We start from the raw sequence: 27661 nt of genomic DNA, 5'->3' as shown, positions 1-27661 counted from the left end.
GCACTGTACTAAGCGCTTGAGTGAAAGGCAGTCGTGCTCTGAGATAGCCGTAAGCCCGTCAATGGGCAGGGATTGTCTCTATCTGTTGCCGAGTTGTCCATTCCAAGCACTTAGTACAGTGCTCCGCACATAGTAAGTGCTCAATAAATACTATTGAATGAATGAATGACACGCTCCCTTTTCACTCCTCCTTGGTCTCGGACTCCGGGTGGGCCCAGAGGACCACCTATTTCACCCTCAGGATGGGGGGGGGGGGGGCTGTGGTGGTGAGGGAAGAGGGTAAGATCAAGTGGGGATAAAAGAGTTCAAATGTCATCTTCTGCTTCTCTGGGGGGTCCCGGGAAACCCCGGGCTCCCGGCCCGCTCCTACTGTCCACCCTGTCCCTCAGAGGACCACGGGTGTGTCCAGAGGTCACTCACAGGAGCTGCCGGCTCAGCTTCTCATGGTGTAGCTGGTCTGCCCCACCCTTGTCCCTCTTGCTCTGCTGGATGTAGTCCCAGAAACCTTCGTGGCCATAAGTCCCAGGAGCCACTGTAGGGAGAGCAGGAGGTCAGGTCCGGCTACTGCCTGGGTCCCTCCCCCCAAGACTCTCTCTCTTTCTCACTTCCATACCCTCCCCCATCATCCTCCTCCCCCAACAGTTGGCAGATAAACCCCCTCAGTTCCCGAAAAACCAATCAGGAGTCAGACCTTCTGGCTAGAGGCTTGGAATAAAGCCGATGGTGTTCCGCCCCAGTGTGGACCCAGCTTTGGCCCGTTTCCACCAGACCCGGCCCTCTGCCTGACCCTCCCACCCCTCCCCCTGTGGCCAGCAGAGGAGACCCCAACTAGAGAGCGGTAGTAAGGTCATGGTCACCGACATCCCTGCCGTGGTCTTCCCCGCACTGCAGAGAAGGGGGAAAAGGCAGAGGAGGGGGATCAGTGAGAGCGGGGGCTGCCCCAGAGAGCTCCCGCCTCTCCTGGACAGATACCCAGCAGACCCAAGGGTTGGAGGAAATGGCTAATGGAGGAGAGAGTCACTTCGTGGAGACTTCACGAAATGATTGGCCTCACCTGAGGAGCCCCCCCACTCCACCCCCTCACGAAGACCCCTGTGCTTGGTAGCAGCCATCACCCTGCAGTTTTCAGACAGCCAACCTGAAATCAGGATTCCCAGGTCCTCGGGGCCACTCACCTGCTCTCTAAGGCCCCGCTCCAGGGCCCTGGACTGGGGGCTGCGCTTTATAGCTGCTTGCCCCCCTCCCTGCGACTCAATCTCGACCCCCCGCTGGAAGGCAAACACCTCGTGGAGGCGAAGCACGGTCCACTCTGCACACCCCTCTCCCCTCCCAGCTGGCAGCAGAATTAGCCCCAGAGAGATGGCTCCATCTCTCCGTTCCCTGGATCGGGCCAGACCCCGTAGGGTCAAACGGCCCAGCGCGGCCTCCCAGCCTCTGGCCGGGGGTTGACGGGGCAGTCGGATGCATCACCGAGATATTCTTACCATCCCGATCATTAGCCCTTTGACCTTCACCTTCCCTCCCGACCACTGGGGCACCTGCCTTAGTCTCTGTCCAACTCTTGGCAACTGCCCCCCACCCCCACCCCACTGGTCAAGTAGGACCAGTACCCCCTGCCCAGCCCCTGAAACTGGCCCTAGGCCCTGGAGGGTTAACCATGACAATTCATCCTCCGGGAAGGGGGTATGGGGAGGGGTGCCCGAGGAGGGCTGGGCATGAGTGCCTTGAGTCTGCCGGAGGCCACTGCAGCCCAACACCTAGAGAGGAGGGGGGACGGGGCCAAGTCTGTGTTTTTCCCCTCCAAGCCAGGTCTCACGGAATTCTCCACCCCACCTTGCCCTGCTATTCCAAAGCCACCTCCTCCAGGAAGCCTTCCCAGAATAGCCCCACTGGACCTTGACCTTTCAACTGCTCCAACTCACCTTAAAAAGCCCTCTTAAAATTCTGTCTCCAAGATGCCCTTCTTGACCAACCCCTTATTTCCCTTACTTCCCCTCTTTTCTGTGTCATCTATGGACTTGCATCTTTACCCCTTAACCTCTTGATATTCACCCCACCCTCAGCCCCACATCATTTATGTATGCTCCCTTAATACTCACCCATTCCCTAAATAGTCATCAACTTTACTGTCTGCCTCCTGCTTTAGACTACAAACTTAAGGGCCAGAAATGTGTCCACCAACCTATATTGTCCTCTCCCGAACACTTAGTACATCCGCACACTGTAAGGACTCAATAAATCGTCTCGTCTTATGCTGTAGAGTCGTCTCTGACCTATAACGACTCCATAGACACATCCAGGAGCGCAGACTTGGGAGTCAGAGGTCATGGGTTCTAAACCCGACTCCGCCAGTTGTCAGCTGTGTGACTTTGGGCAAGTCACTTAACTTCTCTGGGCCTCAGTTACCTCATCTGTAAAATGGGGATTAAGACTGTGAGCCCCACATGGGACAACCTGATTACCCTGTATCTACCCCAGCGCTTAGAACAGTGTTTGGCACATAGTAAGCGCTTAACAAATACCACAGTTATTACTATTATTATTATCCCTCTCAGAACATCCCACTCAATAAATACCACTGATTAAATATTATAGATCAAACCCCTTGGGGATTCCTGGGTACAAGAGTGACAAGTTTTGGTCCCTGAGCTTTTTTTTTTATGTCCCTCAGTGTTGCGTATTGCTCTGTGCACAGTGAGCGGTCAATAAATATGATTGACTAAATGAATTAATATTGTGGGTGGGTGGGTGTCCCCTCACCATCAAACTGGCACCCCATTGAAGGCAGAAATGTCTTCTTCCTCTCTTCCCACTTCAATAGTGTGTGTACGTGTCCGTGTGCATGTGTGTGTGTATGCGTGTGTCTCTCTACTAGCTGGTCAGCCCATGGAGGACCTGGACCAAACTCTTCTTCCTTCTGTTCATCCCTAGGGTCCAGGACGTACACTTTTGTCTCTCTATCTCTTCCACCTCCTCCACCCAGAATAGCAGTTTATGAAGGGCAGGGATCATGTCTCTTCCTTGCGCCCAGCCTGGGGCTAAACTGGATCTCTTCTGCTCCCAGGCCCTCTCCGGTACTCTGGTATCCTGAACCAGGGGTTGACTTTTGATCCAGGCTGGAGGCCTAAATCTTCACAGCTTTGTCCCGTGAAGGCCCTGGGGTTCCCGGAGCTGCAGCCTCCGCAGAGGGACCCGGGTTGGACCGAGATCACGGCTGGGGGCAGGAGGGGAGCTGAACTGGGAAGGAGCTGGGTAGGGGCACAGAGGAGCCAAAGGCACCAGCCAGGTGACTCCAAAGAAGAGTGGCTGGGGACGGAAGGATGGGGAATGGAGCAGGCTGGAGAGCGCCAGAGAGCTCCAGCTGTGGGGGTGCTTTCAGGCCTGCCTCCTTGGGGTGGCCTGGATCCTCACAGAATTGGGTTCAGCCACCGTGAGGTGGGGTGACAGCGTGACCTAATGGATAGAGCACAGGGGAGAAGGTCATGGGTTCTAATCCCAGCTCCACCACTTGTTTGCTGTGTGACCTTGGGCAAGTCATTTCTCTGGGTCTCAGTTACCTCATCTGGAAAATGGGGATTAAGACTGTGAAGCCCGTGTGAGACAGGGACGGCGTCCAACTCAACTTGCTCATATTCCCTCCCAGTGCTTAGTACAGTGCCTGGCACATAGTAAGCGCTTAACAAATACCAGTCATCAGCAGCAGCAGCATCAATCATCATCATCCTCCTTGCTGCTCTCCCCAGCCCCCAGCCCTGCCTCAAAGAGGTGGGGATACAGACTCGAGAAGCAAGGCCAATTGTGATTTTATTGATGGGTATTATCCATACTAGAGGGAGAGTCAGAGATGGAGAAGGGAGAGTCAGGGGTGTGCGGTGGTCCGGCCTGGGCCACTGGGCTATTCGAAGCTGGAGAGGGGAGAGTCAGGAATGTTGGATGGACCACGCTGATTCACTGGAGGGAGAGTTCAGGGAAGGAGAGGGAGTCTGCCCTGTCAGCCGGCAGATGGAGGGGGAGGTGGAAGCCCAGGGCTGTGGCCAATGGTGTCGGCTTCACTCCTCGCCTTCGGTGAACCAGGATCCCTGGCTCTGGGCCTGCTTCCTGGCAGAGGAAAGGATGGTGTCAAACTGGTCTCGGAAACCCTTCTCCAGGACGCTGAGGCGCCCGTCCATTTCTCCGGTGTAGGGCTCCAGTGCCTCGCGCAGCCCTGCCATCTGCTTCACCACCGCCTGGTTTAGGGTCTCCCCGAATGGCCCCATGTTCCTGTGGAAATCCTCAACGTGCCGGTCCATGTGGCCGCTCAGCTTGCCCAGGGACTGCCGCAGCTCGGCAGCGTTGCCTTCCAGCTTCTCCCGCATCTCGTCCGCATAGGGGGCCAAGCGGGCCTGCATCTCCTCCGCATAGGGGCCCAGCCGGACCCGCAGCTCATCAGCATTCTGCTTTATCTGGGAGGACAGCTCGCCCCACTGCTGGCCCAACTTCTCCTGCGCTTCACAGGCATAGGGGGCCAGGTCTCGTTGCAGCTTGGCCACGTCCTGCCCGAGGCGGTCAGCGTAGGGGGCCAGGTCCCGTTGCAGTTTGGCCACGTCCTGGCCGAGGCGGTCAGTGTAGGGGGCCAGGCGGTCCTTCATCTGGTCCACGTTCTGGGTGATGGTGGTGCGCAGTTCGTCGGCCATCGGAGTCAGGGAGACCCGCAGTGTGTCCACGTTCTCTCTCAGCTGCTCCTCCAGCTGCTGCGCAAGCAGTGGGGCGTTCTGCCTGACCTGGGACTGGAGCTCGGAGGCGTAGGGCCCCAGCTTCTCCTGCAGGTCTTGTACACTGCGGCCGATCTGCTGGTGGAACTTGTCGGAGTAGGCCTGCAGCGAGCTCAGCTCCCGGAGGACCTGCTCCTTCAGCTGGTCTGAGTCCACCTGGCTCAGCTGGGATTGTAGTTCCGAGGCCAGGGGCTCCAGCTTCTTCTGCAGGGCTCCAGCTTCCTTTATTTTGTCCCGCAAGAGAGTTCTGGGGAGAAGAGGAGGGGGAGGTGATGAGGAAGAAGGGCCCAGGGTAGAAAGGTTTCACCAAATGATACCTAGCATGGCCTCTTTAGCCTGGGCTTCCCTGAGTATGGTTTAGACCGAGGGAGCAAGTTCAAGATAAATAGAAGGAAACAGTTTTGCTCCCCACTGGGCATCCAGAAACCCCAGCAGGACCCAGAGAAGTTGGCTAGATTCTCTGGCCTTCTAGAGGAAGAGTCAGGGATGGAGAAGGGAGAGTCGGGGGTGTTGGGTGGTCCGTGCTGGGCCACTGGGGGTGATTCTTAGCTGGAGAGGGGGGAGAGTCAGGAATGTTGGACGGACCTCGCTGGGTCACTGGAGGGAGAGTCAGGGAAGGAGAGGGGAGAATCAGGGGTGTCGGATGGTCCATGCCGGGTCAATGGGGGAATCGAGGATGGAAAAGGAAGAGCCAGGAGTGTGGGATGGTCCTTGCTGGCTCAATGGGGCAGTCAGGGATGGAGAGGGGAGAGTCAGGAGTGTTGGATGGTCTGTTCCTAAATAAGAGGATGGGGTCCAGGAGGACAGCCAGCACACTGTTCCACCCAGCATCCTGCTGCCGCTGGTGGAGACATTCCTAAGCCGGATGGACCTTCAAGCTGAGCTGGGGGGGAGGGGGCATCAAATAGCCTTCTCTGTCCCATAATTCTATCTCATTAACTGTCAGAGGGGCTGCCGGGTCGGGCTGGTTCTGAATTCCATCATTTGCCTCCCTCTTCCCATCAGTTGTCCCTCCACAGCTCCCCCAGCCCTCAGGCCCTTGGGTCCTTACTCTAGCTTCTTGCTGAGCTCTGAAAACTGCGGCTCCTCAGCGATGTCCCGGGGCAGTGTTTCCAGCAGGCTGAGATACTTCCACAACTCGGTGGCTACTTCATCTGATGAAGGTGCCTCAGCCTGGACCCCTGGAGGCAAATAATAATAATAATGACGGTACTTGTTAAGCACTTACTATGTGCCAAGCACTGTTCTAAGCACTGGGGTAGATACAAGTTAATCAGGTTGGACACAGTCCCTTTCCCACATTGGGCTTACACTCTTCATCCCCATTTTTGACAGATGAGATAACTGAGGCACAGAGAAGTAAAGTGATTTACCCAAAGTGACACAACAGACAAGTGGTGGAGCTGGGAAAGACCCATGAGGCCTCGTGGAGGACAGTTTTCCCTCCCTCCTCCACAGGGCCCAGCCCCACTTCTTCTCCTTCTCCCCGCCCCAAAGCCTGGTTTGTAGTGCTCTCATAATATCCCGACTGGATTACTGTGTCAGCCTTCTCTCTGATCTCCCTTCCTCCTGTCTCTCCCCACTCCAGTCTATTCTTCATTCCGCTGCCGGCATCATCTTCCTTCAGAAACGCTCTGGGCCTGTCACTCCCCTCCTTAAAAACCTCCAGTGGTTGCCTATCGACCTCCACATGGAACAAAAACTCCTCACTCTTGGCTTCAAAGCTTTCCATCACCTTGCCCCCTCCTACCTCACTTCCCTTCTCTCTTTCAATTGCCCACCCCGAACGCTCCGCTCCTCTGCCGCTCAGCTCCTCATGGTCCCCCGTTCACGCCTGTCCCGCCCTCGACCTCTGGCCCACGTCCTCCCGCTGTCCTGGAATGCCCTCCCTCCCTCCTCACGTCCACCAAACTAACTCTCTTCCCCTCTTCAAAGCCCTACTGAGAGCTCACCTCCTCCAAGAGGCCTTCCCAGACTGAGCTACCCCTTTTCCCTCTGCTCCCCCTCCACCCTCTGCTCCTCCACCTCCCCTTCCCCTTCCCCTCCCCTCAGCATTGTGCTTATGTGTATATATTATCACCCTATTTATTTTGTTAATGAGGTGTACATCCCCTTGATTCTATTTATCATGATAATGTTGTCTTGTTTCTGTTTCGTTCTGTTTTGCTCTGCCCTCTGTCTCCCCCGATTAGACTGTGAGCCCATCACTGGGCAGGGATCGTCTCTATCTGTTGCCGAATTGTCCATTCCAAGCACTTAGTGAAGTGATCTGCACATAGTAAGCGCTCAATAAATACTATTGAATGAATGAATACTCATCATCATCATCACTGTGGTGTTTGTTAACGCTTCCTATGTGCTAAGCATTGTACAAATCACGAGAGTAGATACAAGATAATAGGTCCCACATAGAGCTCACATTCCAAGTAGGAGGGAGGCCAGGTACGGCCCAGTCCACCCAGGCCCAGCCCATCCAGATCCAGCCCAGAGCGACGAGCATCGGGCAAGTTGTGTAGTACTCTCCCAAGCTCTTAGTACAGTGCTCTACACACAGTAAGCGCTTAATAAATACAACTGAATGAATGAATGAATGAACGCCACCTCAACCCAACAGCTTAAGCCCTTTAAATTACTTTTAATCACCCTTTCCTCCTCTAGACTTTTAGCTTTTTGTGGGCAGGGAACATTCTGTTAGTACAGGGTTCTGCTCACAGTAAGCGCTCAATAAATGCTATCCATCAATCAGTTAACAACCAGTCAGGCGCAATGGGCTCGGCCGCCCCGGCTTCAGGAGGAGACATGCCTCGCCAGGCCACCCCTGCCTCAACCTCCGCATCCAAGGCTGGATTCGCCGGTCTACTTACGGGAGAAGGCCAGGGCCGCCAGGCAGAGGAGCATCACCTTGGAGAACATCCTGGCTGTGTCCGGAGCCCGTGCACCGAATCTGGGGGGCAGAAAGCGAGGAGGGCAGAGAGTGAGAGCTGTGGAGAGAACCCCAGGCCAGAGCCTGACCCCCCACCCAGGACCCTTTCGGCGGGCAGCAGGAGGAAGGGGCGCTCAGAAGGAGCTCTGCTCACCTCTTGTGTGCCACTCCTGTTCTGCTAGCCACCTGTGCCAGGGTCCCGAATATAAATGGCCCCTGCCAGCTCCACGCTGGAAGGTGACACATGGTTAGAGCAGCTTGGACTTTAATTGCCCTGAGACGTGGCGGGGAATCTGGGCTGGAGGAAGACTGGGGTGGGTCGGGGGAGGGGTAGCTCCATCCACAGGTCTGCGGGTGGCAGGGGGAAGGGGGCAGCCCCAGGGGGGGTGGGGAATAGGACCAGTCATTCATTCATTCATTCATTCATTCACAAGGCTCCTGAGGAGGAGGAGGCCCTGGGAAGCCAGGTCCTCTATTTCCAGGGGAAATGTGGCTCAAATTGGGGGGAGGGGCCTCGCTGGGGTTACTGGGGGATGGGGGGGCAGAGCCGGTGCCCAGTGTTACAGCTGCCCAGATCTCGGGCCCGTGGGGTTGGATGGGGGTGACGGAAAGGGGTTCCATCTGGGTCCAACCCCCCCCCCCCCAGCTCCCCCTACGTTGATCTCCCAGACCCTGCTTCAATGAGGGGAGGGGCTTCAGTGCCCCACAGGGGAAGAGGGAAGGACCAGAAAGGAGGGCCATCTCTACAGAGAAGCAGCATGGCTTGGTGGAACGAACCTGGGCTTGGGAGTCAAAGGTCATGGGTTCTAATCCCGGCTTCGCCGCCTGTCAGCTGTGTGACCTTTGGTAAGTCACTTCACTTCTCTGGGCCTCAGTTACCTCCCTGGAAAATGGGGATGAAGACTGTGAGCCCTACGTGGGACAACCTGATTACCCTGCATCTACCCAAATGCTTAGAACAGTGCTTGGTACATAGTAAGCGCTTAACAAATACCAATATTATTATTATTATTATTATTATTACAGCAGCCCCCTCCTCCCATGCACCCATCCTCGCCCTCACCAGAGTCACCAAACCTCCCCACTCCGGGAGATAGTGTCTCTATGCCCACACTCAGGGGGTGGGGGTGGGCCTCATCCCCAGCGCCCACCCGGTCTGGCCCTGTAGGAGAGTGGGGGCTCCGGCCCCTCCTCCAAGGAGAGCCGTGTTATAGCAGGGCGGGGTTGAGGAGAGGCGGTGTCTCCCAGCCGTGAGTATGCGTGGGGAGGGCGAGGGTCACCGCATCAGACGCCTGAACCGAACTTTGAGTTCTTGGACTTCTGCACGGGCGCCTGTTGGCGGGGGTGAGGTAGGCCAGGTTGACGGAGATTCCAGACGGTTCAGAACTTGCCTGATGTAAGCGCCCTGTTGGCAGGAAACGGGCCTTTCAACTCTGCCGTATTGCACTCTTCCAAGCGCTCAGTACTGTGCAATGAACATAGTAAATGCTGAATAAATATCATTGATGATGGCAACGATGATGATGATGATGCACGTGTACAGGGCAGTGCATATGTGAGTGTGTGTGTGTGCAAGAATAGTGCAGAGTATGTCTTCATGTGCGTTTTTTTTTTGTTAATTGGTATTTGTTAAGCGCTTACTATGTGGCAAGCACTGTTCTAAGCGCTGGGGTAGATACAAGGTGATCAGCTTGTCCCACAAAGGGCTCACAGTCTTCATCCCCCAATTTAAAGATGAGTAACTGAGGCCCAGAGAAGTTAAGTGACTTGCCAAAGGTCACACAGCTGACACGCGGTGGAGCTGGGATTAGAACCCATGACCTCTGACTCCCAAGCCCAAGCTCTTTCCACAGAGCCATGCCGCTTCTCTCCCACTACAACCTTGCCATCTTTTGCTCAGCAACATTAATTCCGCTCTCACACCCACCGTCCCCCACCAACTGCTCCAGACCTTTAACTCCCTCGTGAGATCCCGGCCCGGGTGCCAACTTGACCGACGTTCTTGCCGCCACACTCCCCATCAGCCCTCTCCCGCCTTTTCATCCAGTTTTATCTCCTACTACACCTTAGCTCACTCGTCTTTTGGGCCTGTTGTTCACATTATTATGATTATTTATATATGATATTTGGTAAGTGCTTACTATGTGCCAGGCATTCTACTAAATGCTGTACTATTCGCTCCCCAGCCAGGCCTGGAATGACCATGTGTGTCTGTGGGTATGTATAACCAGTCACTAGTATTTATTAAGCACATACTGTGTGCGCAGAACTGTATTAAGCGCTTGATAGAGTATAATACATTAGTGTATTATTATTATAATTGTATTTGTTAAGCACTTACTATGAGCCAGGCACTGTACCAAGCGCTGGGGTGGTTAGAAGCAAAAAGGGTTGGACGGTCCTTGTCCCACATGAGAATCCCAGTCTTAATCCCCATTTTACAGATGAGGTAACTGAGGCCCAGAGAAGTGAAGTGACTTGCCCAAGATCACACAGCAGAAAATAGGCTGTTGTTCATTCATTCATTCATTCAATAGTATTTATTGAGCGCTTACTGTGTGCAGAGCTCTGTACCAAGCACTTGGGAAAGTACAATACATAAATAGAATGACAGATATATATTTAAGTACTGTGGGGATTGGGGGGAAGAGCAAAGGGAGTGAGTCAGGGTGACGTGGAAGGGAGTGGGAGATGAGGAAAAGGGGGGCTTAGTCTGGGAAGACCTCTCGGAGGAGGTGTGTCTTCAATAAGGCTTTGAAGGAGGGGAGAGTCATTGTCTGAAGGATTTGAGGAGGGAGGGCCTTTCAGGCCAGAGGTAGGGCGTGGGCCAGGGGTCTGTAGCGAGACAGGCGAGATGGAGACACAGTGAGAAGGTTAGCACCAGAGGATCGAAGCGTGCGGGTTGGGTTGTAGAAGGAGAGTGGCGAGGTGAGGTAGGAGGGGGCAAAGTGATGGAGGGCTTTAAAGTTAATGGTGAGGAGTTTTTGTTTAATACGGAGGTTGATAGGCAACCAATGGAGACTTTCGAGGAGGGGGATGACATGCCCAGAACGTTTCTGTGGAAAGATAATCCGAGCGGCGGAGGGAAGTGTGGACTGAAGTGGGGAGACACAGGAGGTTGGGACGTCAGAAAGGAGGCTGATGCAGTACTCCAGTGGAGATAGGATGAGTGACTGGACTAACATGGTGGCAGTTTGGATGGAGAGGAAAGGGCGGATTTTAGCAAAGTCGTGAAGGTGAGACTGGCAGGAATTGGCAACGGATTGGATATGTGGGTTGAATGAGAGAGCCGAGCGAAGGACGACGCCAAGGTTACGGGCTTGTGAGACGGGAAGGAGCTCTGTTTTGGACAGGTTACGTTTGAGGTGAGGGGAGGACATCCAAGTAGAGATGTCGTGAAGGCAGGAGGAGACGCGACCCTGGAGAGGAAGATCAGGGGAGGAGATGGAGATTTGGGTGTCATCGGCGTAGAGATGGTAGTTGAAGCCGTGAGAGCGAATGAGTTCTCCAAGGGGGTGAGTGTAGATGGAGAATAGAAGGGCACCCCGAAGTGAACCTTGAGGGACCCCCACAGTTAGGGAATGGGAGGAGGAGCCCGCGAAGGAGACTGAGAATGAACGGCCAGAGAGATAAAAGGAGAAGCAGGAGAGGACGGAGTCAGTGAAGCCAAGCCAGGCTGTTAGACCTGTTTATTATTATTAATAATAATAATAATAATAATAATGGCATTTGGTGACTGCTTACTATATGCAAAGCATTGTTCTATGCACTGGGGGGCCAGATAAAAGGAAATCAGGTTGTCCTACATGGGGCTTACAATCTTCATCCCCATTTTCCAGATGAGGTAACTGAGGCACAGAAAAGTGAAGTGACTTGCCCAAAGTGACACAGCTGACAAGCAGCAGAGCTGATATTAGAACCCATGACCTCTGACTCCCAAGCCCGGGGTTTTTCCACTGAGTCACGCTGCTTCCTGTTTCCGGCCCACAACAAGTGTGCGCAGTCTATGTCTGTGAGTGTGACTGTGTCTTTCTATAACGCACTGTATGTCCGGGTCTTCGTTCATTCAGTCGTATTTACTGAGCATTTACTGTGTGCAGAGCACTGTACTACGTGCTTTGAAAGTACAATTCAGCAACAGAGACAATCCCTACCCAACAGTGGGCTCACAGTGTGTGTTTGTATAGCTGGGTGTTTAGTGGTGTCTGTGTGTGTCTGTGCCATTGTGTACAAGTCCCAGAGGAAGGGATGGTGGGGGGAGGAGGCAAAGAGCAGAGGTAGTAATAATAATAATAATTAATAACAATAATTATGATACAGGGGGACACCCCCCTATACCCAACCAAGACCACTTGGTCTCCCACAAGCCCCCATGGCTCCCGCTTGGCTTTGAGCCAGTGCTAGGGGAGGAGGAGGAGGAAGAGGGAGCTGAGAGAGGTTCTCTGTCCCTCCGTCTCCCATTCTCTCTCTGTCTCTCACTCTCTCGCTCGCTCTTTCCACTCGCGATTCTCACACGAGGATGGCGGGCAGCCAAAAGGTCCACGCTGGAAGCCCCCCAGCAGCATCGTCCGGGAGAGGGCCAGCGTCGTGGGGAGGCCTGGGGTAGTGGAAGCCATCTCCCCTTCTCCCCATCCCCTACCCCTGTTCTTCCTCCAGTCCCCAGATGGGGGAACGGGTCCAGAGAGGTTGAGTGTTTTTAATGACATTTATTAAGCACTTCTAGGTGCCTGGCAATGGCCCTGGGGTAGATACAAACTAATCAGGCTGGACACAACCCAAGTTCCCCACGGGGCTCGCAGTCTTATTCTCCATTCTCCGGATGATGTAACTGAGGCACAGAGAAGTTAAGTAGTCCAAGGACACCCATCGCATCTCGTGGTCCGCGACCCAGGCGCCCTGACCTCCAGGCCGCGGTTCTGCAAGAGCTGCGCTTCCTCTCCAAGGTCTGCAAGAGCTGCGCTTCCTCTCTGATGTCCGGGCTCTGGACATCAGTCCAGTCGCTTCCCCCCGCCCCTGACCCCAGCCTGCCAGGAGGCTGGGGACAGGTGTATGTGTGTGTTGCGGGAGTGGGGGTGGGGGCACAGTGGCTGGCGGCCAAGTCCACAGGGCCAGGCGGATCCACGGCTGTGAGAGGGCAAAGGCCCTGCAATGCCCCCTCCCCTTGTCCCTCCCCCTTGGCTTCGGAGCCACTGGCCCCGAAGCTTCTGGATGAACAGGCCGTGGAAGCGGCATGGATGGAGGGAAGGGGCCGGGGGCGAGGAGTGGGCGAGGGGCAGGGGCTGGGCGGCAGATCCAGCTCAGTCATTGCTTTAAAGCGGTGCTATTTGTTACGTGCTTACTGTGCGCCAAGCACTGTTCTAAGCGCTGGGGTAGAATCGAGGAAATCAGGTTGTCCCACGTGGGGCTCAAAGTCTTCATCCCCATTTTCCGGGTGAGGTAACCGAAGCACAGGGAAGTGAAGTGACTTGCCCAAAGTCACACAGCTGACACGTGGCGGAGCCAGGATTAGAACCCACGATCTCTGACTCCCAAGCCCGTGCCCTTTCCACTAAACCACGCTGCTGCTTGCTTTCATTCATTCGTTCATTCATTCAGTTGTATTTATTGAGCGCTCACGGTGTGCAGAGCACTGTACTAAGCGCTTGGAAAGTACAATTCGGCAACAGATAGAGACAATCCTTACCCAACAAGGGGCTCAGTGTCTAGAAGGGGGAGACAGACAGCAAAACTAAACAAAGCGAGAAGACAGGCCTTGGCCGGCTGCCCGCTAGGATCAATTCAGGGGCACCTGCCCCACTCCCACTGTCCCTGTCCCCGCTGGGAGGAGGGAGAATCCTGCTTCTCCCTGTCTAAACTGGGCCTCCCTCCCTGTCCCAGCTGGCTCCTCCCGGAACTCCCCCCTAATCTGCTCTGCTCAGATGGTCCGGGGCAGGGGAGGGTCTCCCTTCCACCAGGGATCCATGTGTCCCCCCTCCGGGTTGGGGGAGGGTGGGAGGGGGACAGTGACCTCGGACCCTGGTTAGCTGGGGGATTTCTCAACGGCCTCAGCCGGGCTCCGGTCAGCCCCCCGGACAGATCACCCGCTGACCTTTGTCCTAGTGCCTCTCTCCCCCAACCCCCCGTGCCCAGGGCAGGTATAAAGCAGGCCGTGCCCCGCCGCGCCCGCAGCTCGGTGCAGATAGCAGCCGTTCCAGGTATGTCTGGGGCGGGGGGAGGCTGGGGGTGAAGTAGGTGGCGCAGGGGTTACCCTAGGCCGAGGGCAGAGCTGGAAGGCTGACGGGGACGCCTGAGTCTCCGCCCCTCCAGATCCAGTCCTACCCTGGAGTCTCAGTTTCTCCTTGTGACTGGTGGGCGGCGGGCTGTGGGAGCTGGAGGGGTGGGAGAATCCTAGGTTCCTGGAGTCCGGGCAAGGGGCAGATCCTGTTCTGCCCTATCTGCCCCTTGCCCTCCTCCCCCTCCCCCCCGCCCCCACAGGCTTCCACTCCCCATCGCTCTAACCCCTAATCCAGTAGAAGTACATGCTGTAGTGAAGCAGCATAGCCTAGCGGCGAGAGCACGGGCTTGGGAGTCAGAGGACGTGGGTTCTAATCCCAGATCCGCCACTTGCCTGCTCGGTGACCTTGGGCGAGTCACTTCACTTTTCTGGGCCTCGGTTACCTCATCTGTAAAATGGGATTGAGACTGTGAGTTCCATGTGGGACGGGGTCTATATCCATCCTGGTGACCTTATATCTACCCCAGTGCTCAGAACAATGCTTGGCAGATAGTAAGCGCTTAACAAACATAATTATTATCAATTCCCTGGGTCCCCACTCCTCAAATGTGTCCCCCGCTCCCACCATCCAAGCAATCGATGGCATTTATTGTAAACTTACTGTGTGGAGCGTTGTACTAAGGGGTTGGGAGAGGAGAATACAGCAGAGTTGGAAGACACTTTCCCTGCCCAGAAGGACCTCACAGTCTAGTGGGGGAGACAGACGTTGATATAAATTACAGATAAGGGGTACGTCAGCATGTAAGGATAGAGGCGTGAGTGCTGTAGGGTTGGGGTGAGCATCAGCATGGTTTAGTGGCTAGGTATATACGTATAATTCTATTTATTTATAATGATGCTACTGATGCCTGTTTACTTGTTTTGCTGTCTCCCCTCTTCTAGACTGTGAGCCTGTTGTGGGCAGGCATTGTCTATATTTGTTGCTGAATTGTACTTCCCAAGAGCTCAGTACAGTGCTCTGCACACAGTAAGCGCTCAATAAATATGATTGAATGATAGAGCATTGGTCTGAGAGTCAAAGGTCATAGGTTCTAATTCCATCTCCGCCACTTGTCTAATACGTGACCCCAGTGGGCAAGTCACTTCACTTCTCTGTCCCTCAGTTACCTCATCTGTAAAATGGGGCTCGAGACTGTCAGTCCTATGTGGAACAGAGATTGTGTCCAATCCAATTTGCTTGACTCCACTTCAACACTTAGTACAGTGCCTGGCACATGGTAAGCACTTAAATACCACAATTACTCCCCCCTCTGGACTGCAAGTTCATTGTGGGTAGGGAGTGTGTCTGTTTCTTGTTGTATTGCCCTCTCCCAGGAGCTTTGTACAGTGCTCAATAACTATGAACGAATGAATGAGTGTTGTAAAAGATACAGACCGAAGTGCATCTCTCTAGACCTCAGATTGCTCTCCGTTCTAGACCATAGTGCTCTCCAGACCTCAGATCTGCCATGCAGCCTCGGGTGTTCTCTGCCGCTGCCCTCCTGACCCTGCTGCTGGTCAACTTCGCCTGTAAGAACCAGTGCTCTGGGACGGGGGTCGGGGTTTGGGGGCCTGAGGCTGGGGGCCGGAACCCCCCATTTCCCTTGATCTCTTTGACCTCGCAAGACCTGGCTGAATCTCCTCCGCTCTTGCCCGGGGCCAGAGGAAGCCCCTCCCACCCCTAGGTCCTCAGGACGGCCAGAGAGAGGGGAGGGGAAAGAGGGAGGAGTCGTCCGACCACCCAGCTGCCCCGAGCATCCTTCAGCCCACTTGGCCCCCAGCTCCTCAACTCCCTACATTTCCCTCCCGCAGGGGCGGAGGAGCCGTCACTGGTTGGGCGGGTCCAGGACTACGTGCATCACATGGCTCAAACTGCCAAGGAGGCGCTGACCAATGTGCAGGAGTCCCAGGCCGCACAGAAGGCCAGGTAAAACCCACCCCTGCCCCCTGCCCTTCACCGTGCTGCCAGGCCCACCCCCAGGCCTAGCCTTGGCCCTCACCCCTCGCCCATCTCCCCTCCCTGCAGGGGCTGGGTCTCCTACGGCTTCGACAACTTTCACGGCTACCTGAGCCTCTTCAAGGACAAGTTCTCCGACCTGTGGGACCAGACCCCCGTGCCCTCTGCACCCCCCACGACGGCCCCCTTACAGGACAATTCCAAGTGAGGGAGGCCACAGTCCGGCGGTCCAGAACGACCGGCTCCCCCTGGAAAGGGTGGTCGAGGCCGGGCCCTTCTACCCGGCCAACGAAGCTGAGGTCGTTGGTCTTGGGTCCCCAGGGGCGTCGGGGGGTCGGGGGGGCAGGGGAGGGTCCCAAACCGAGTGGGATTCCTGTGCGCAGGGTCCATGGTCCCTATTCTCACAGTTAGTACAGTGTTTTGCACCAAGTAAGATCACAATAAATACCATTGATTGATTGATGGATTGATTGATGGGAGAGCCCTGCTTGGGTCCCAGGAGAATGGGGGTGCTGGAAACTGGGAGAGGGGTAGGAGGGAGGAGAGCTGGGGGCAGTGGAACAAATCCAGTCTCCAGCCCCGACTCTGGCAGCCGAGCTGCACAGTAGATGTCAAAATCCAGGAAAGAAGATTACACTTGTACCTGGGCGTCTGTGTATGTGTCTCTATGTACCTGTATGTGAATTCAGGCCAAGGTGCAGGCACGTAACGTGACTATAAACACGAGTGTGCACATGCATGAACAGACCTGGATTTTTGTATGTGGCTAATACGTCTACTTAGGTGCACAAGCACACATTTATATAGGGACGTATGTGGATGGGTGTTTGTGTTGATGTATCTGTGTACACCTTTGCATGTGATCATAAGAGTGTGTGGGGGGCATATATGTTCAGGTTGGTGTGTATGGAGGTTCAATTACATCTCTGCAGGAAGCACTTGATAAATACGATTGAATGAATATGTAATGTCTACATGTACCTTTGAGGGCATATGTCCATGGAGGTGGGTGTGCCCCTGGGGGAGCTAACACAAACATTCATATACAGACCAGTATGTATGTGTTTAGGCGTACACGCATGTACACATCTGGAGGTGAGCATGCTGTGGGGAGGGGCAATAATATATATATTACTGTCTGTCTCCCCCTCTAGATTGTAAGTTCATCATGGACAGGAATCGTCCACGAACTCTGTCGTATCTCCTTCTCCCAAGCACTTAGTACAGTGCTCGGCACCCAGTAAGCACTCAATAAATACCACTGATGACGACGATGATGATGATGATGATGGGGGAGTGTCCCTGTTATTAACCAGTCACACAATGAGCAACTGATCCCCGCCTCTGCTCCCTGCTCTCTCTGGCAATAGGCCGAACCCCGCCCCCACCGCCCTGCAGGTTCAGAGCTAGAGGACTCCTGCCCCTGCCCCTCCCTGGGAAGTCCCGAGGGTGAGCGGTCTGCCCTCCGCTTCCCCTCTATTCTGCCCAGCCTCCTGCCTTAGAGCAGGCAGGTGGCCAAGATGCAGGGAGAAATCACCTATTCTCCCCCAGAGATTCTCCAATCTCCTCCACTTTCATCCACTTTCCTGACAGGAAACGCTTCCTGTTATCTAACCCGGTTCCTCCCACTGGAGAGAAAGCCCGGCTTGGAGGGATCGGGGGTCGGGAGGCCCGGCAGATCATGGCTCCCCCTTAATCCTGGGGTTACAAGGGGCGGAGGGACAGGGAGGGGCAGGGGAAAGGTCAGAAGCCCTACCTGCCAGCCCTGGGAAGACTCCCCCTCCTAACCCGGGGAGCTAGCGGGAGGAAAACCCCAAGCCTCCGTTAGGAGAGCAGATCCCAGGTGCCCGATCATCGTCTCAGAAAGCCCCTGGACCTCGGACCCCCAGGAAACCACCCATTTATCATCAATGATAACTTAAAACACTTTATTCACCGAAACGGAGGTGGACGAGCCCGAGGGGACAGGGTGGGGTGGTGGAGGCGAGGTGTCTTTGATGCCCCCTGCACCCGCCACCATCTCCGCACACCTCCCCACAGGGACCCCTCTCCGGCTCTCAGCCAGATGAGGGCTCAGGTGGACCTCGCGTGAGAGCGGACGGGGTCCCTAGCGGAGTCACCTGATGCCCGGCGGGGTTTGGGGATGGGGGGGCTTGAGGAGGAGAGGGAGGGGAGAGGAGACTGGACTCCAGGCCAGGCCCTCAGGAGCTGGCCAGCTTCTTGCGCACCTCCTCCAGGAGGTTGAGCAGCCGGGTTTTGACGCTGTCGGCAAAGGGGGTGAGGTCCTGGCGCAGCTGCTCCACGATGGGTGCCGCCTTCTCCCGCAGGGCCGTCAGGTGCTCCACCAGCCGGGCCTGGTACTCGGAGGCCTTGGGCAGGCCGTTGTCGCTCAGGTTCTTCAGCTTCTGGTTGAGCTTGGTCTGGAGCTCGTCGCTGTAGGGCTTGAGTTGCTGGCGGAGCTCCTCCACGTGTCCGCGCAGCCGGTCTCTCACCTCCTCGGCCAGCGGGGTCAATTTCTGCTGCAGGTCCTCCAGCTTCTGCCGGGCGTCCTGGCGCAGGCCCTCCCCCAAGGGCACCACTTTCTGGCGGTAAGACTCCAGCTCACTCTGCCATTTGGTCTGGAACTGGTCCAGGTAGGGCTGGATCTTGCTCTTCACTTCGTCCAGGTCCTGGGTCAGCTCCCGGCGGAGGGCCTCGCTGTCTCTTTCCAGCCTGTCCCGGGCCTCCTGGTAGAGGGGGCTCAGCTGTTCCCGTAGCTTGGCGGCGTTGGTGCTCAGCGCCTCCAGGTTGTCGAGGAGTTTCAGGCTGCGGGAGCACGGGGAGGGCACAGGCTGGTGAATCTCTCGTGCTGGTGGGGGTGGGCGGGCGTTCATGTGTGTTTAGACCGTAAGCCCGTTATTGGGCAGGGATTGTCTCTATCTGTCGCTGAATTGTCCATTCCAAGCACTTGGCACAGTGCTCTGCACATAGTAAGCGCTCAATAAATACGATTGAATGAATGAAGGCACAGGCGGGTGAATCACTCATGGTGGAGGTGGTGGGTGGGTGTTCATGTGTGTTTAGGCTGTGAGCCCTTTATTGGGCAGGGATTGTCTCTATCTGCTGCCGAATTGTCCATTCCAAGTGCTTAGTATAGTGCTCTGCACAAAGCGCTCAATAAATATGATTGAATGACTCTGTGTGTGTGTGTGTGTGTGTGTGTGTGTAGGTGGCTTGAGAATAGCCCCGCCCAGACGGCTCCCTCTCCCAGCTCCCCGGGGGGACCCCGCCCTCACCTCCGGCCCAGTGTGGGTCTAACCGCAATCCCTCCCACTGTCCCGAGCCCATGCTCACTCGAGCTGTTTGCCCACGGAGGAGGACTCGAATTGCGCCACGGCATCCTTGCCGCTCTCCTTCACGGCTTCCAGGTAGACGGTGATGAAATCCTTCAGCTGGTCCCCGGTGCTCTGGGGTTCATCCTGCTGCCAGAAGTGGCGCGCCTGGCTCCCTGCGAGGCCCGGAGGGGAGGCAGGGGTCTGGTCAGCCGCTGCCCGCGCCCCCCATCCGCACGGTAGGCCTCTCTCCCGGCCCTGGCTCCAGCCCCAGACCCGGCCTCGGCCCTGCGCTGCTCCGGGGGTCGCGTCGGAGACTCTTGCAAGGGCCTCCGGGAGATTTGACCCCCTGGGGTCTTTAGGGGCACCTACCCGTGAGGAAGAGAACGGCGAGGGTGAAGACTATGGCTTTCATCCTGACCACTCCGAGCTCAGCCTGCAGTGGGGGAGGGAGAAGAGAGTGTCGGCGCTGGGTTCCAGACCCCACGTGAGCTCCGGCTCCCACCCTCAAAACCCAGCCCTTAGCTCTCAGTACTAGCCCCAGACACTAGCCCTCAGCCCTAGCCCCAGCCATTAGCTCTCAGGGCTAGTCCCAGCCTTAGCCCCTAACTCCTCTCCCCAGTTTCAGCTCCAGCCACTAGCCCTCGACCCTATCCCTCGCTCCAGCCCCTAGCCCAGACCCCAGTCTCTAGCCCTCAGCTCCAGCTCCTAGCCCTAGCTCCAACCCCTAGTCCTAACCACAGTCTCTAGCCCTCAGCTCCAGCTCCTAGCCCTAGCCCTTAACCATAGCCTCAGCCCCTAGCCCTCGGCCCCAGATCCTAGCCCTAGCCCCCAGCCTCTAGCTCCAGCCCCAACCACTAGCCCTCAGTCCTAGCCTCTAGCCCTAGCCTCAGCCCCAGTCCTTAGCCCTCAGCTCCAGCCCCTGTCCCCATCCCCAGCCCCGAATCCTCAGCCCCAGCCCTAGCTCCAGCTCCAGCCCCAGTCCCTAGCCCCAGCCCTTAGCTCCAGCCCCAGCCACTAGCCTTAGCTTCGGACCCAGCCACTAGCCCTAGCTCCAGTCCCTAGCCCTAGCCCCAGTCCCTAGCCCCAGCCCCAACCCTTAGCCTTCAGCTCTCAGTCTTAGCCCCAGTCCCTAGCCCTCAGCCCCAGCCCCAGCCCCTAGCCCTCAGCCCTAGCCTCACCCTAGTCTCCAGTCCTCAGCTTTCAGCCCCAGCTCCTAACCCCATTCCCTAACCCTCAGCCCTAGCCTTCGGTCCCAGGCCCAGTCCCTAGCCCTCGGCCCTTAGTCCCAGCCCCTAGCCCTCCATTCTCAGCCCTAGCCCCAAGCCCTAGACCTCAGCACCGGCCCTAGTCCCTAGCTCTCAGTCCTAGCCCCAGCCCCTAGCCCTCCTCTCTCAGCTCTAGCCCCGACCCTCGGCTCAGCCCCAGCCCCAGCCTCAAGTCTTAGCCCCAGCCCTTAGCCTTCAACTCCTAGCCCCAGTCCCTAGCCCTCAGCTCTCAGCCCTAGCCCCTAGCCCTCATCCCCTAGCTCTCAGCTTTCGGCCCTAGCCACTAGCCCCAGTCCCAAACCCAAGCCCTCAGCTCTTAGCCCCAATCTCTAGCCCTCAGCTCTCATCCCTAGCCCCTTGCCCTCATCCCCTAGCTCTCAGCTTTCGGCCCCAGCCCCGTCATTAGGGTCCTTGCTGTCCGGGGCACAGGCCCGGGGAATCTCACCGGGCTTTCTGTGGACAGCAACACCTCACCGCGTTTCCCCGCATGCCCCTGCTGCGGCTCTTTATGCTGCCAGGAGGGGGGCGGGCTCCCGGAGAGATAAGGCCGGCTCTGCCCCCGCCCCCGCCCCCTTCCACCCCCCTCCCCCCGGCCCTTTCCCGGCCCCCCGCAAACCGGCCTAGAGTCATGATCTTGTGGTGCTTACCGTTCAAAGGTCACCAAGGCCTCCCTCCCATTAAGCTGGAGACAAATAGGGCGGGCAGGGAAGAAGCCCTCCGTGTCTGACCCCTGGGGATGGGAAGGGGCGTCCAGCTGGATCCAGCTGCCCCCACAGGCAGATCACTTGGACAGGTCACAATTTCTTTTTGCCTCAGTTTCTTCATCTGATAAATGGGGATTCAACTACCTATTCCTCCTTCTACTTATATAGCGAAACCCGAGTGGGACGGGGACTGTGTCCAACCTGGTTAACTTGTATCTAATCCTGGGCTTAGAGAAGTGTTTGATACATGGCGTTTAACAAACTTATTACAATTACTATTCTGCCCTCTTCTCCTGGTGGGAGAGCCGGGGTGATGGAGTGTTGGGTTTAGGGACCAGAGACCAACTGCCACAGATGTAGCTCGGTGCCCCAGTAAAGGTTTGCACTGTGTTCTGCAAAGAGTAAACGCTCAAGAGATACCTTTTGATTGACTGGACACCTCATTCTGCTCCCTCCCTGTGCCCCTCCAAATCCCATTCATTCATTCATTCATTCATTCATTCATTCAGCATGGCGTGGCGTGGTGGATAGAGCATGAGCTTGGCAGTCTGAAGGCCATGGGTTCTAATCCAGACTCTGCCACTTGTCTGCTTTGTGACCTTGGGCAAGTAGCTTCACTTCTCTGTGCCTCACTTATCTATCTGTAAAATGGGGATTAAGACCATGAGTCCCAGATGGAACAGGGATGGTGTCCAACCTGATTACCTCGCTCTCACCCAAGGCTTAGAACAGTGCTTGGCACATTCTAAGTGCTTAATAAATACCAATCATTCATTCCCTTATATCTACCCTAGTGCTTAGAGCAGAGCTTGGCACATAGTAAGTGCTTAACAGATACATTATTATTATTCTTATTAATTCATTTAATCGTATTTATTAAGCACTTATTGGGTGCGGAGCTGTACTAAGTGCTTGGGAGAGTACAATAAATAAGACACATTCCCTGCTCACAATGAGCTTACAGTCTGGAGGAGTGGACAGACATTAAATAATACAATTTCAGATACATAAATAAATCAATTCTGGGTGGGCAGCTCCTCCCCCAGCACGGGTACCTGTTTCATCCTACGATCAAAGGACCACTTTTGGTCGCCTAACCTAAAGCCCTTCTGTTGTAGGCTTGGCCCAGCCCTTCCCTGGCTGCCGCCCTCCTTCTAACCTCTGGCCCAGATTGGAGGTCATGGGACACCATAACCTTCTCTCCCTAGGTTCATTGACCGCAGGTCCTCCCAGTCCCTCCCAGGCCCATGTCTCTTCCTCCCAGTGATCTCACCCTTGTGCCACTCTCACGGGTGGGGACGGTGGAGGTCAGACCAGGCTGCGGGCAGGGCACGGGCATTTCCAACCAGCCCCACCCTAGCCTGTGCATTTTCCCCGCTAGACCACGGGGGAACTTGTCTGCCAACACTACTGTATTGGACTCCCCCAAGCATCGAGCACTGTGCTCTGCACAGAGTAGGAGCTCAATAAATACTCCTGCGTGATTGATAACTCTCCCCCCAACAGGCTCAGCCCCGAGACAAACACCATACGGATAGCAGATCGTAGTCAGTCACAGGTCTTTATTTCTTCTGACCCCACTGCTAACTCAGTGACTGGCTGGAAGCGCCCCAGGGAAAAATACAGACGAGAAATCTCCGCAGGGCGTCTGCTGGTGCCTTTCTTTCTCTGTCCTTTTTTCCGCCTTTCTTAGTCCAACATCGATGAGAAAGGAAAAGATACGTCTGACATTTCCAAAAACCAGAAATAATAGCCAAGTATCTGAATATACATCCAACATATACTGCGGGGATCGGTTACTACAATACAAAGCCATGATAAACAGCGCGGGACGCAGGATGGCACAGTCTAGACTCCCTGGTGTCCGTCCGGGGGTCCTGGAGGGGGGCGGTCCGGTCTCCCATCAATACGGCATCATGTAAACAAAGTGTGTGTGTGGGAATTCTGGGGAGGGTGGAAGGGGGTGTTGTGGAATAGCCCACGGAGGCTTCCGGAGTTGGCCCGGTGCCTCCCTGGGGTGGGCAGAGAAAACATCTGCACGGGCAAAGAGAGCAGAGGGGGAGAGGGAGGGCTGGGCGAGGGGCCAGATCTTGGGAATGAAGCCGGGAGTCCCGATGCTGTAGATACTCCCACCCCGACTCCTGGGAGGCTCCCACCAAGGCCCGGTGGTTGGTTTTTCCCCGACCGAAGGCGGAATTTTTTCTGGGGGAGGGGGGCAGTGTCCTGGTCTCACACTTTCTTCTGTGCAAATTCAGGGCTGGGTCTCAGGGCGGGGAGTTGAGGGGGGGCCCTCCCCTCTCCTCACAAACGGAGGGTGGGAATGGTTGCTTCTTGCTTTTCCAAGTCCAAAAGGCGATGCCCCCGGCCCCCCGGTCCCTGGTCCCCGGACCCAGCATGGAGAAGACTTTGGTTTCAAACGGGGAAGAAATGGAGAGGGAAGCGACGCAAATAACAGCAGCTGTCCGTGCTCCGCTGGCTTAGGACCGGGACAGGACATGGTCACAGCTGGCACAGCCCGGGGCGGGGCCTCACGGTTACAAGGTCGTCCAAAAGAAATAAAACACTTTGAACCAAAGGTGCAAGTTCACAATCCAAACAGAGGAGGATCTGGTTAAACATTCCTCTTCGTAAAACAGAAATTCCTTTTTTCTTTATTAATAATAATACAATAATAATAACAATAATAATAATAATAATAACAACAACAACGACATCAACAACAACAACATCAGTTCCCCAAAACAATTCCTACATGATCGGGAAGGAAACCGGGATGGGGAGGTGGAGAGACGGAGAGGAGGCGCTCGGGCCAGAGGTCCTCCCTGTTCCGGCTGGGGAGGGGAGGCTGCTGGGGGCGGTCGGAAAGGAAAAGGCCGAGCCTGAGAAGGAGCGATCATTTTGCACGCTACGGGAGGGATAGGAAGGGGGAGACCCAGAATTCATACTGCACCATCTGTATATACGTGTTCCAATCGTCCATTGGGAGGAGCCACGGGGAGGGTGGGAGAGAGGGAGAGGCGGGCCGGCAAGGGGGTAGAAGGGTCGGGGGTGGACTGCTTTGCGGACTCTGGTGGGGCCGGAGGGGAGCAAAGCCAAGCGGAGGAGGGGTCGGGGGGTCGGTGTTGTGGGTGGAGGGGAGGTAGGGTCCCCTCCCGCCACTCCGAGGCAGCCCAGCCCCGCCACAGGTCCTCTCCGCAGGCCTAGGGGGAGGACTGGCTTCCCGGCAGGGGTTGGGGAGGGCTCAGGGGCACCGGATGCCTGGCTTCTTAGCTGCTAGGGGCGTCCGGCCCCTTCCCCCGGGTACCTCCTGCTCCGAGGGCCCCGGCGTCCGGTAACCCCCTCGCTTCTTAGGTCACCCGGGGCAGCTAGGAGAGCAGCCTCCTAGAGAAAAAGCCAAACTCGGGTTTGCTTTCATGGGAAGTGGAGGCCTTGGGTTTCCGGTTTATTTCCTGGGCCATGAGCTGGTTCGGACAGAGCCCATCCCGGGGGTAGGGGTGCCGTCGGGGGAGTTGGGGGAGGGATGCAATGGTGATTTGGCGTGCTGCTGCTGCTCGACTCTGTTGGTTTGAAACGGGTCTTTCCATCCCCAGGAGGACACACTGGAATGGGGAACAGGCAGAGTGAGGTGGGGGCTGGCTCAGCTACCCACGTTGTCGCCCCCTACCCTGGCCCTGAATTCACTGGGCCTGGTGGGGCAGAGTCCAGGAGCTCGAGTCGGTCAGGATCCGGGCTCCTCAAATCATCCCTGCCCCCGGGCAAATCCCTATCTGTGGGGGGGGCCGGAGCCCCCCACCCGGCCAGGAAGTGGGGGCTCAGAGGCCCGTGAGGGTAGGGAGAGTACTGGCCCCGCCCCCCGGGAGCCCAGAGTGGGCAGAAAATGGTCCTTCAGCCCCCAGTGTCCTTCTCTGTGGACCCCCAGTGGGGCCAAGAGCTGAGCAGATAATAGGCCGCGATCCAGCTGGCTGGGCCGGTCTGGTCCCCGACGCTCTGGATAAGCAAATTTTTACAGCCTATCTGTCTGCCTGGCTCCATGCCAGATTTGCTGCTGTGGGACCTTTGTCCTGTCCCTCAACCTCTCTGGGCCTCCAATTCTCCCCTAAACAATCAAGCTGACCTCGGTCCTGCCCGGAGGGCGGAAGGCGGGATTGTGGGAAGTTCCCGGTGCCCGACGCGCCCCGAGCTCTGGGGGTCGGGGTGGGCCTGGGGCGATACTCACCCCCAGCTTCCCGTTACACCCCGGCCGGCTCCATGCTGAAGGACACCTCGGGATGCTTGTAGCCCAGCAGGATGTCTGGAACACATGTAGATTGACAACAAGAAGAGTTTAAATGCTGGTTGCCGCTGCTGCCGCCGGCTGGGTCCGAGGCCTCTTGACCTTCCACACTCTTCCCACGGTCTGCAAGACCAAATGAACGTTGGGCATCGGGGGCAGGGCCCAGGCTCGGCTCGAGCGCGGCTCAGCTGCCCACCACCTGCAGCCCCTCTCCCGGGGGTCCCCACCCGGGCCCTACCGCCCCTTACCCTCGCCCTCACGCTGCTGCTGGCTGCCCATGAGTGACCCCGGACCGAACATGGCATCGGCCATCCGTGCCGAGCTCAAGACCTTCCCGGCCATCAGACTCATCCCGGGGACGGCGTCCAGCTGCACCTGTGGAGCCGCGGGAGGGCGGAGAGGGGGAGAGCGGTGAGCTGCGTGGGGGATCCAGGGGGATCGGGTCGGGGGGCTTAGGGGGATCCTCTGGGGGACTGCGTTGACCGACCAGGGAGACCTCATGTGGGGATCGTGTCGGGGATCGGCGGGGGACTTCATGGAGGACCAGTGAAACCTTGAAGGGGGACCAGAATGACCCTGTGAGGTCAGCTCCCAGCTCTCCATGGGGATGACAGCCTTGACTGGGGCTCCTGACAGAGGCGGGGTTGGGGCTCAAGAGAAAACTGGGAGGTGTGGCTGGTGGAAGGGGAGGATCGCTTTGCTGCCCACTAAGAGATGCCCACTTGGAGACATGGTTTGGGATGCCGCCCCCCACGAGCCTGTGCTCCCCCGCCCCCCCGGCGGCCCCCGCAAACCCACGTAGGCATCGCCACCGCTTTGGATAGTGTGGTGTCTCTGGAGGGTTCGCGGCCTGTGGTGGTGGCTGGCGGCTGGGAGCGTCGGGTACCCTGACCCGTTGACATCAGGCAGCTCCATCGCTGGGCTGGGAGAGTTTCTGTCCAAGCAGTTGCCCACGATGGACTCTGGAGGAGCAGAGCGGGGTTCAGTGGGACGGAGCTCCCCCTGCCCTGCTGGAGGAGAGTACTGGCCATGCGGCTGGACCCTCCCCGGCCCATCCCGGCACCCAGCCTCTCCCCCAGATCCCCCGGCACGCACGCACTCGCTGGAGCCCCCAGTTCCCGGGCTGCGGGGGCAAGGGAGGCCGCAGGACATTGGGTTAGAACCGCCAGTCCCGGGCTCCGGGACTCCTGGTCTACCCAACGCCACCTTCTGCCCCTGGGAGATCTGGGCTTCTCCCTGGTGACGCTCTTATGGGGAAGAGGGCAGGGGAGCCAGGGCGGAGGAAAAGGGAGATAGGGATCCTGGGAGCCCCGGGCTGAGCCAAGGACGGTGGCCCAGGTACAGCAGGGCTTGTGATGGGCAAATGGCCACCTGATCGTATCCCGTGGCTCTGTGGGAGGATAGAGGGAGTGGCCTGTCCATCTCGGCAAACACCAAGGTGGGCAGAGCCGGGGACTCGGGCCGGTGGGGAAACTGTTTACAGTTCTCTGGGTGGGAGGTCAAAGGGCAGCCGGTGCGCACAACAACCCGGGGCTGAAGGCCGGCAGAGCACAGAGGGCAACGCGGAGTGCCCACGCCCGGAGGCCCACGGATCCACGGGCCCACGCCCACACAGGCCCGTGCCCGAACATACACTTTGGGATTTGCTGGGTGCAGTCAGCTCACCTCTTGCCCCACCCAGTATGGCCCACGGCCCCGAGGCTGGGAGGGAGGGAGGTCTGGGCTGAGGCCGTCTGGGAACCTCTGGGTCTAGGTGGTAGACCCTGATGATCTACTACTAGCCCCTCGCTTCAGCCCATCCCCCACAAACGCATGCACACGTGCAGGCGCACACACTCAAATGCGTGCACACACACAGTTTCTGACCTCCAGGGAACAGGGTGCCTGTGGAAACAGCAGTGGGTTGGGGGTGAAAACTCCTGGGCAGGGCCCCCACTCTACCACCGTCCGGACAAATGGCCACCCTGCTTAATCTGCTGGCCGGCCCCGCCCAGATGAGGGTCCAAAACCGGCCGCTCGGATCCCCCACCTCACTCCTCTCCTCCAACGCCAACCTACTCAGGAGTACCCTGATCGCGCCTATCTTATTGCTAACCCCAATCCTATCTAACTCACCGCAGGCTTCTCGCCCACATCCTGGAAATCCCTCCCCTTCATATCTAAAAGACTATCACTATCCCCCACCTTCAAAGCCTTATCACAGCTCCTCCAAGAGGTCTTC

The 27661-nt window shown here is 56.9% G+C and overlaps 4 protein-coding genes across 5 annotated transcripts in view; 1 reads left to right on the top strand and 3 right to left on the bottom strand.

The window, feature by feature from the left end:
* Positions 1-3796: 3796 nt before the first annotated feature.
* APOA4 (apolipoprotein A4) lies at positions 3797-7689 on the bottom strand. The gene is made up of 3 exons (XM_029075759.2): positions 7616-7689; positions 5803-5932; positions 3797-4998 (listed from the first exon to the last, which is right to left on the bottom strand). Exons 1-3 carry the CDS (start codon positions 7662-7664, stop codon positions 4050-4052), a joined length of 1128 nt encoding a protein of 375 aa, XP_028931592.1. The 5' UTR covers positions 7665-7689; the 3' UTR covers positions 3797-4049.
* Positions 7690-13782: 6093 nt separating this feature from the next.
* APOC3 (apolipoprotein C3) lies at positions 13783-16346 on the top strand. Its single transcript, XM_007661604.3, has 4 exons — positions 13783-13868; positions 15366-15457; positions 15740-15854; positions 15954-16346. The coding sequence occupies exons 2-4, from the start codon at positions 15397-15399 to the stop codon at positions 16090-16092; spliced, it is 315 nt and encodes a 104-aa protein (XP_007659794.2). The 5' UTR covers positions 13783-13868; positions 15366-15396; the 3' UTR covers positions 16093-16346.
* Positions 16347-17791: 1445 nt separating this feature from the next.
* Positions 17792-21004, bottom strand: APOA1 (apolipoprotein A1). The gene is made up of 4 exons (XM_001517296.4): positions 20909-21004; positions 19568-19631; positions 19218-19371; positions 17792-18689 (listed from the first exon to the last, which is right to left on the bottom strand). Exons 2-4 carry the CDS (start codon positions 19608-19610, stop codon positions 18086-18088), a joined length of 801 nt encoding a protein of 266 aa, XP_001517346.1. The 5' UTR covers positions 19611-19631; positions 20909-21004; the 3' UTR covers positions 17792-18085.
* Positions 21005-22709: 1705 nt separating this feature from the next.
* Positions 22710-27661, bottom strand: part of SIK3 (SIK family kinase 3) — a 170868-nt gene continuing 165916 nt past the window's right edge. The window contains exons 22-25 of one of the 2 annotated variants that reach the window (XM_029074999.2): positions 26239-26402; positions 25689-25815; positions 25384-25563; positions 22710-24766 (exon numbers count right to left, since the gene is read on the bottom strand). In XM_029074999.2, the coding sequence (XP_028930832.1) occupies positions 25397-25563; positions 25689-25815; positions 26239-26402 (458 nt within the window). In that variant the 3' untranslated portion in view covers positions 22710-24766; positions 25384-25396. The remainder of the gene's footprint in view (positions 24767-25383; positions 25564-25688; positions 25816-26238; positions 26403-27661) is intronic. The other variant, XM_029074998.1, reaches the window with a different exon arrangement.

The sequence above is a fragment of the Ornithorhynchus anatinus genome, chromosome 11, assembly GCF_004115215.2.
Source record: "Ornithorhynchus anatinus isolate Pmale09 chromosome 11, mOrnAna1.pri.v4, whole genome shotgun sequence".
NCBI lineage: Eukaryota > Metazoa > Chordata > Mammalia > Monotremata > Ornithorhynchidae > Ornithorhynchus > Ornithorhynchus anatinus.
This window is presented reverse-complemented; position numbering and strand designations above follow the sequence as displayed.

What these genes read in the sequence shown, in the direction of transcription:
- APOC3 (XM_007661604.3), top strand. Translation starts at nt 15,397, where the DNA reads ATGCAGCCTCGGGTGTTCTCTGCCGCTGCCCTCCTGACCCTGCTGCTG. An exon ending in GCTGCTGGTCAACTTCGCCT is followed by an intron (nt 15,458 to 15,739) that starts GTAAGAACCAGT and finishes TCCCTCCCGCAG; the next exon opens with GGGCGGAGGAGCCGTCACTG. An exon ending in CAGGCCGCACAGAAGGCCAG is followed by an intron (nt 15,855 to 15,953) that starts GTAAAACCCACC and finishes CCCTCCCTGCAG; the next exon opens with GGGCTGGGTCTCCTACGGCT.
- APOA1 (XM_001517296.4), bottom strand. Translation starts at nt 19,610, where the DNA reads ATGAAAGCCATAGTCTTCACCCTCGCCGTTCTCTTCCTCACGG. An exon ending in CGCCGTTCTCTTCCTCACGG is followed by an intron (nt 19,372 to 19,567) that starts GTAGGTGCCCCT and finishes CGGGCCTCGCAG; the next exon opens with GGAGCCAGGCGCGCCACTTC. An exon ending in TCCGTGGGCAAACAGCTCGA is followed by an intron (nt 18,690 to 19,217) that starts GTGAGCATGGGC and finishes GTGCTCCCGCAG; the next exon opens with CCTGAAACTCCTCGACAACC.
- APOA4 (XM_029075759.2), bottom strand. Translation starts at nt 7,664, where the DNA reads ATGTTCTCCAAGGTGATGCTCCTCTGCCTGGCGGCCCTGGCCTTCTCC. An exon ending in GGCGGCCCTGGCCTTCTCCC is followed by an intron (nt 5,933 to 7,615) that starts GTAAGTAGACCG and finishes ATTTGCCTCCAG; the next exon opens with GGGTCCAGGCTGAGGCACCT. An exon ending in GAGCTCAGCAAGAAGCTAGA is followed by an intron (nt 4,999 to 5,802) that starts GTAAGGACCCAA and finishes TCTTCTCCCCAG; the next exon opens with AACTCTCTTGCGGGACAAAA.